General features: G+C 45.7%; 1 protein-coding gene across 1 annotated transcript; it reads left to right on the top strand.

Moving 5' to 3' along the window:
* The first annotated feature begins 354 nt into the window (after positions 1–354).
* Positions 355–5,301, top strand: LOC137291320 (vesicular inhibitory amino acid transporter-like). The gene is made up of 2 exons (XM_067822625.1): positions 355–714; positions 2,464–5,301. The coding sequence occupies exons 1-2, from the start codon at positions 358–360 to the stop codon at positions 3,664–3,666; spliced, it is 1,560 nt and encodes a 519-aa protein (XP_067678726.1). The 5' UTR covers positions 355–357; the 3' UTR covers positions 3,667–5,301.
* Positions 5,302–8,432: the final 3,131 nt, after the last annotated feature.

Here is an 8,432-nt window from a genome sequence, read left to right as displayed (position 1 = left end):
TTCTTCTAGACAGAACTCAGTCATGTCATTTTTGTTTCTCCACATTGCTTGCATTTGTCAAGTTGAGTCTAAGTCAATGTAACACGTGTTCTGATTGGACAGAAGAAAAGGGAGATAAACCTACTGCCATTTTTTTATGAGAACAGCGAAATATGGCCGTATTAGAACAGAGGTTCTTAGGAAGATAATATGACAAGTAACCTCTGTGGAAAGAGAATAGGAATGTGTGTCACAGTAGGGTTTCCTCCAACATCAGACCGTCACATTCATTTAACTCGAATAATGTTACATGCGACATCACCCATTTCAGCAGATAGATGTTTAAAATATATGGTTTGTTTCTTGCAGCAGTACAGCATGAAGTTGGTGTCGTTGAACACGTTGACGGGTGCGGAGAGGGGTGGTGGAAGCATGGAGTCCGGGGGGTGGCGGAACCGGACGCTTGGCCTCGTGCAGTCTGCTCGTTCCCTTCTTCCACGACGTACGCGGACGACCGAGGAGACTGTGAACTTCGCCAAGTGTTCCGAGGCTGAGCGAGAGATGTCGGTGCTGGAAAACGGGACCGGGCACAACCTGGCGTCCCTGGGGAGGGGGTACAGCGGGGATGGGGGAGAGGACGACATGGCGCAGACGGATGAAGTGGAGATGTCCTCCCACCCCCGCAACAAGATCTCAGAGTGGCAGGCGGGCTGGAACGTCACCAATGCCATTCAGGTGAGTCCAGTGCGACATGTTCAATGTCATTGACAGCATCTGCATCACCACCAGCATCAATACTACCTACCTTAGAATGCCGACGCTCAATTATAAAGAACGATAAAACGATAACAAAGCAGTTGTTTGATTTTCACAACCGCTAGCCCATTGTAGAATGTTTTACCGCAATATTCCAATTAAATCTCATAAATTCACGTATTTTGATTTTCTGCACACAATTCTTAATGTTAAGGGATGTTTTCGTCCAGCTCAAACATGAAATTCAGATAAAGATGAGGGAATACACTCTGTTTTGAAAATGCTTTGACCTCTTCAGATTAGAGATACTCGCAGATACTTTAGAAATATAAGGCACCTTGACGTTCGTGTAATGACCAGAATAATTTTCTTCAAAATGTGAAACATCTTTGAACTAATGATATAACACAACATTCTTTCCCCTTCCTAAATTTTAAAAGAAAATCACAAGAAACAGGTAAACGTTTAACTGGCTTTAAATTTCTGTGGAAGACTACAATCTTACTTCTTACCTCACTTGTGTATACAGCTGGCACTGATGCCTGTTACTGCCAATCTGCCACTTCTCATATCATACCCCATTCATGTTGACGCGCGCCACAATCATTTCATTCTTCTCTGCATATGATATTACCCTAGGCCTCCTCAGCGTACCGTCGTTCCCACCGACAGTGTAATGCATGTGGCCCTTAATGTTTCGGCTCCTTGTCAGTTCCCGCTGATCTCATCAATCTAGTGAAATGAAATGTGTCATTGTATAGGAATGGTACCATCGACCTGTTTTCGGTTACCTTTCTTAAAACCCGATATATTCGAGTCGGATGGAGAGACTTGTCATGCTAGCAGTTTCATAAAATCGGAAATTATTTGCAATTCAAGAAAACAAGAAATCTGCAATTCGTACGAACCAATGCGGTCAATATGACGACGTAGAAAAAGATATTAAAGCTGTCAAGTGAGTGAGGCTAGTTGGACACCCTTTTTTCAGCAATATAACATAATACGCTTTGCATAGTGCACAAATGTGTCGAATCAAACTCGGGCATTCGGCGCAACGAAAAATCGCTCAAACCGTCATGCTCCCCTGTCTTTTCGGAGTAATTCAGTGCTTTCGTGAAACAGTGATACGCTTGTCATTGGAATCTTTACATTCTACAACAGTCCTGAATTAATACGCTTGGCATCCAGATACACTGAATCATATATACTCTGAACTCTTGAAGACCCGGGTAGGCATTGAATTTCTGCAGCAACGCAAGAGGTGACTAACAAGACTGGGTGGTTGGGTAAAGCATGTCATCGTGCCCCAAATAGAATTCTCTCACTGTGTCGTGGTATAGACTTGATCATTGACAGACTGAAGGAATGTTGCTCGAGGCTTTAAAAAATGTAAACGTATTTTCTATAATTGTTACCCGTGAATCTCCGGGTCCGAATATTGGCCTTCAGTAACCCATACTTGTCATAAGAGACGACTAATAGGACTTGGCTGAAGAATGTCATCGGTTCCCAGACCAATGCCCATACTATTAATCACTGGTCCAGACTAGATTATTTACAGAACGCCGCCATAGAGCGGCTGAGTACGGCGTGAAACTAGACTCACTCACTTCTGTAAATGTGTCCCAAAGCTGTTAAATTGTAGTAGCAAAGTATCACACTCCTTCCTAGTGAAGTACCCTGGTCGAAGTGTCTGTATACTGAATATAACTGGTTTTGCTGTTACAGGGAATGTTCATCGTGAGTTTCCCCTACGCCGTGCTGCAGGGTGGATATTGGGCTCTGGTTGCCATGGTTGTCATAGCATACATTTGCTGCCACACAGGAAAGATCCTCGTCAACTGCTTGTACGAAGACGACGAACAGGGTCGACGTGTGCGGGTACGACACAGTTACGTGGACATCGCCAAGCACGTGTGGGGTGCCCGGTATGGCGCCCGCCTGGTCAACTGCGCCCAAATCATTGAGCTGTTGATGACTTGTATCCTGTACGTCCTGCTGTGTGGAGATCTGATTGTCGGAAGTTTCCCGGACAGTCCACTGGACCTCAGCTCGTGGATCATGGTGAGCACGGTGCCGCTACTCGCGTGTGCATTTCTCCAGAGTCTCCGTAGGGTGTCATGGCTTAGCTTCTGGTGTTCCGTGGCTCATATGCTCATCAACGCCATGATTTTGCTGTACTGTTTGACCAGGGTCCGCGAGTGGCGTTGGAGCGACGTCCAGGTTAGGATCGATATCTGGACATTCCCCATTTCTCTTGGCGTTGTTGTCTTTAGTTACACCTCTCAAATATTCCTCCCGACGCTTGAAGGCAACCTGACGGACAGATCCAAGTTCAGCTGCATGATGCACTGGACTCACGTCGCAGCGGCCATCTTTAAAGTAGTATTTTCCTACGTCGGATTTTTGACGTGGGGATTTGCTACTAAGGAGGTTATCACCAACAACTTGCCCACGCAGTCCTTCAAGATCGTGGTCAATCTCATCCTCGTAGCGAAGGCGATGTTGTCGTATCCACTGCCATACTTTGCAGCCGTGGATCTTATCCAGACGTCCATGTTCCAAGGCAAGGCGACCACGCCCTTCTCACCGTGCATCGATGACAACTTTCAGCTGAAGGTGTGGGCCCTGGGTCTTAGACTTGGACTGGTCCTGGTAACAACAGTGCTTGCCATCTTCATCCCACATTTCGCCCTACTGATGGGCCTCATCGGAAGCTTCACTGGAACCATGCTGTCCTTCGTGTGGCCCTGCTACTTTCATCTGAAAATAAAATGGACGACTTTGTCGCGGGTTGATCGCGCAATGGATGTGACTATTATTATACTAGGTGTGCTTTGTGGAACTGTTGGCATGTACTACTCTGCGCATGCTCTGACACGCGCATTTCAAGGACTTCCTCCAGATCCATTCGGAAAGAAACATCTTTAACGCTAAAATAGGTAGCATGATATAGACGTGATTCTCAGTGGATCTACTTTCAACCGAATCTGTTCTGAGATGGGAACCAAGGTTTTGCCCCTCGTGTAGTCACGAAGTGGACAGATAGACGTAATCGTGCAAAGAAAGGCTTCTAATGAGACTGCTCCCACCTTTTCGTTTGTTAGTATGGAAAACCTAGTGCTGTGAAAATTCTGTGGATGCAGACCCGGAGTTAGCTGCCCCTGTCAGTAGTGTTTAATGAAATTGACATCCGCAAGAAGGCGACACTGACTGGCCTTGTCACGTTTACTGGCACCATACTTTCACATTATCTCACTTGCTGATGAACTGCATGGGCTGATGCGTTTTATCGCAGTTTATTACCCTCGTGGGGTCATTACACTGACGGCCGTGTTTTGTGATTATTCATTGGAGTGGATTAGTACAGTTGTTCCATCAGATCGGGCCCTATGGGACAGAAGCACCTTTGATATAGCCAATATAGACAACCCCTGCACCTCATGCAATGGGACAACTCACACCCGCATTAATCCCTACTTCACTCCGTTGTGAACGTCTCACCCCCTGTCCTCCCATGCCTTGTCCAGCCCACTGTCCTGAACAACATCTCTCACCTGAACACTATCCTCAACAGAATCTCTCTCTCTCCGCTGACTATTTAGAACACTATATCTCACTTTACCACTATCGTGAACATCTCCTATCCTCCCACTATCCTGAACCTCTCTCTCTCTCTTTCTCTCTCTCTCTCTTTCTCTCTCTCTCTGTCTCTCTCTCTCTCTCTCTCTTTTCGGCCACTGTCCTAAACAACATATATCTCTCTACACCCACTATCCTGAACATCTCTCTCCACTCACTATCCTGAACAAAATCTCTCACTGCCCACCATCCTGAACATCTCTCACTCCGCCCAATATCCCGAATAGCATCTCTCTCTCTCTACACACTGTCCTGAGCAACAACTCTCACTGTGCCCACTATCCTGAACAACATCTCTCACTCCGCCCACTATCTTGAACAACATCTCTCACCCCGCCCACTATCCTGAACAACATCTCTCACTCCACCCACTATCCTGAACAACATCTCTCACTCCACCCACTATCCTGAACAACATCTCTCACTCTGCCCACTATCCTGAACAATATCTCTCTCCGCCCACTATTTTGAACAACATCTCCCACTCTGTCCACTATCCTTAACAACATATCTCATCCGCCAGCCATATCGAACATCTTTCACCCTGCCCAAACCTTAAATCTTCCACCCATCCACTACCCAAACACTGTCTTACCCGACCCATTACCCTGAGCAACCTTCGTCACCTCACTATCCTAAACCCCATATCACACCTTGACGATTTCTTTAATCCCACACTATTCTCCACCCACCATTCTGAACTCACGCCAGCCCGTCCACTATCCTCATCCCAGTCTCTCCACCCACCACCCTAAAACTCGCCTTCGCCCGACTACTCCCCTGCTCTCTGCATAAATAATAGCACCAATCACCCCTTTCCGTGTCCTATGCCGCGCCCTGTGCCCCGCCCTGGCCTTCTTCCTCGGCTCACGGAGTTAAACATTTTGCACATACCCTATGTTTAGCAATAAACTGTCACGTGAATTACATCTTGTTAATCATTTCACCCCATCCGACAGCAGGGCTGTGGGAGAAGTCTGTAGGGTCAGCATACTGTTAATTTAATCAGTGGGATGTACTGACAATATTAACACTAAACAAGCAGTGCGTAGGGTTTACTGGCAATGTAAACACTGCATCCAATCTACTGACAATATAGAGATTGGCTAATCACTTAGTAAAATTTACCAAGAACCTAAACACCGAATAAAACTTGCTTACAATGTACCTTCAATATAGACACTCGACACAAAGTGCTGCAAATATATGCATGGACTCATAGCTGGTCACAATGCACTGACCGGTCATAATTTATGGTTTGAGGAGAGTGGGGTTCACTCGCACACGATCCAGCCATAAATTATGAACGGTCCCAAAACATTTAATAAGCATTGCACACAATGCACTGGCAAAATAATATTCAATAACCCTTGTACACAAAGCACTGACAATATGCACATCGACTAACCACTACACGCAATGCACTGTCAACATAAACATTGACTAACCACTGCACACAATGCACTGAGAAAGTAAAAATTGACTAACCACTGCACTGATAATAGAGACATTGACTAACCGCTGCACACGATGCACTGATAATAGAGACATTGACTAACCGCTGCACACGATGCACTGATAATAGAGACATTGCCTAACCACTGAACACGATGCACTGATAATAGAGACGTTGACTAACCACTGCACACAAGGCATTTGAGAATCTAAACATTTACTAACCACTACACACAAAGCATTGACAATGTAAACATTTAATAATCACAGCACACGATGCACTGGCAATATAACCATTTAATATCTATTGGACACAATGCACTGACAATATAAACACCTGCATTGGATAAGCAATGAAAACAATTTGCTGGCAAAACTCGTTGCAAAAGCATTGCATACACTGTAGTGGCACTGAAGACTAAACAGGACACGGTCAATCATAACGTTGCAGCACAGACACTATTTAGACACTACTCGCCATGTTCTGGCAATTTAAACACAAAACATCATACATAAGGGACTGAGGTCACAGTACGCCAGACAAAGGTCACAGTACGGCAGACAGATCACAATACGCCAGACAGAATACAATACGCCAGACAGGTAACAGTACAGCAGACAGATCACAATAGCCAGACAGAGGTCGAACAGCTCGCCATCCGACAGTGACGCGCAAGCACGATACACTAAAAACGGATCACAATGTCCAAAGTCAAAATATGGCTTCAGTCACACTGCCATGAAGTCAAGGCGCAAAACGACCACCGAACCAACTCAGAATTCGGTAGAGATTGAGAGATCACCATACGCTATACAGTGGTCGTAATACGGTGGGAGCCACGTTGCTATGCAGTAAGGACAATACGGCATTGGATTTTTTAATTTAAAAGGTAAAGTGGCAAGTCCCACTATGGTAGAGAGAGGTCGCCAAAGAGTGGAGGGGGTGGTCGCTATCGAAAGGGTGAGTGATTGAGTTTGGTTTTACGCCGCTGTTAGCAATATTCCAGCCACATCACCGCTGGGGATGCCAGAAATGGGCTTCACTCATTGTACCCATGTGGGAAATCGAATCCGGGTTTTCAGCGTAACGAGCGAACTCTTTAACCACTAGACTACCCTATCGCCGCTTATCGAAAACGATAAGTATTTTAGTGTAGAGATAGGCATACGGTGGAAGCACAGGTAAAAATGCGGGGAAATCCCCCGATAAAAAAACCAGGTACTTTAATTAAGAACTCTGCGGTAATGGAATGACAAACGGAAAAGTACGACTTGTCGTTGCGGTAATGGAGCCTAAGCTCTCTGAAGCACTGGCAGGTCACAATACCTCGCGAAGAGGGTCACCAAAAGCGTACGGTTATGGACAGGTAGAATTTCTACAAGAGACAGCTTACAATGTGGTGTTAATAAAGACCGAGGTGAGGAAACTCAGAGGTTATCTCTCCTGTAATGGAGATCTAAGCTATCTGCAGTATCGACAGGTGTCAACGAGCCGAGTCTCCCTGTCACTTCACATCGACCACTCATTGCCTCTAATTGATTTCAGCGCTCGCAGCCTCCGGAGTTCGATAATTCTCTTTCTGCTTTGACTGTGGTGATTTAAACTCTACTGAACACTCGGACCCAAACCTATTACCGCCTCAGCTGAATTGATATCACCTTCTAGTTAACGCTCGTTACAAGAGCCGGGCCGTTTTCTTGGGCTGATTGCATCGGAAAAAGTGCAGATCAAGAGCACCTGGCTCGCGAGTTATTATTACATGTGGCCCCAGACAGATGGATATCAACTTTACACCATTACAAAGTGAGTTATGATATGTGGTAGAGAGTTATTAAATGTTCCTGAGACAAGCTTTCAATATGTGCCCAAGACAGACGGTGTTCATATGTGCCCGATACGGAGGGTGTAAAATAAATCCCCTAAGCATCAGGTTCCCGTGCCAACAATGTGTGAGTGAGATTCCAGCAGCCTTCCAGATATATGACGGTGGTCTGTAAATAATCGAGTCTGGACCAGACAACCCAGTAGTCAACTGCATGATCATCGATCTAAACCATTGGGCTATGATGATATGTGTCAACCAATCAGCAAGTCAGACCACCCGATCCCGTTAGTCGGCTTTTACAAGCATGGGTTACAGAAGATCAATTCCATCCCGGATACGACCACATTAGTAGCCGATGTAGCCACCCCTCACACGTTAATGTCCCGTCTCCTCCTGGGATCAGTGAAGATCTGGGTTAGAAATGATCTTCAGTAACCTGTGCTTGTCGTAAGAGGGAACCAAAGGGATCGAGTTGTCAGACTCGCTGTATTGGTTGAAACATGCCATCGTACTGGATTGTCACTAGATCACTGGATTATCTTGTCCAGACTTAACTATCTGATATTGCTGGGTGAAGTGTGCACCACGCCAGACATTTCTGTCTGTGCCTGTCTGATCGGACGACGTGCCCTCAGACTCAAACTGGCTGTCTTCTGCTGTCTCCTTCTGATGGAACTACTGAAGATTCCTTACCTCCGCTGCCGAAGCAGTTCTTCGGTATTAGTCATTGGATTAATCTTGATCTTAAGGAAAATAATCTTAGTACTGCCATCT

Source organism: Haliotis asinina, chromosome 7 (assembly GCF_037392515.1).
Source record: "Haliotis asinina isolate JCU_RB_2024 chromosome 7, JCU_Hal_asi_v2, whole genome shotgun sequence".
Lineage (NCBI taxonomy): Eukaryota > Metazoa > Mollusca > Gastropoda > Lepetellida > Haliotidae > Haliotis > Haliotis asinina.
The sequence above is the reverse complement of the archived record's forward strand: the minus strand, read 5'-3'. Positions and strand labels throughout refer to the sequence as shown.

What these genes read in the sequence shown, in the direction of transcription:
- LOC137291320 (XM_067822625.1), top strand. Translation starts at nt 358, where the DNA reads ATGAAGTTGGTGTCGTTGAACACGTTGACGGGTGCGGAGAGGGGTGGT. An exon ending in ACGTCACCAATGCCATTCAG is followed by an intron (nt 715 to 2,463) that starts GTGAGTCCAGTG and finishes TTGCTGTTACAG; the next exon opens with GGAATGTTCATCGTGAGTTT.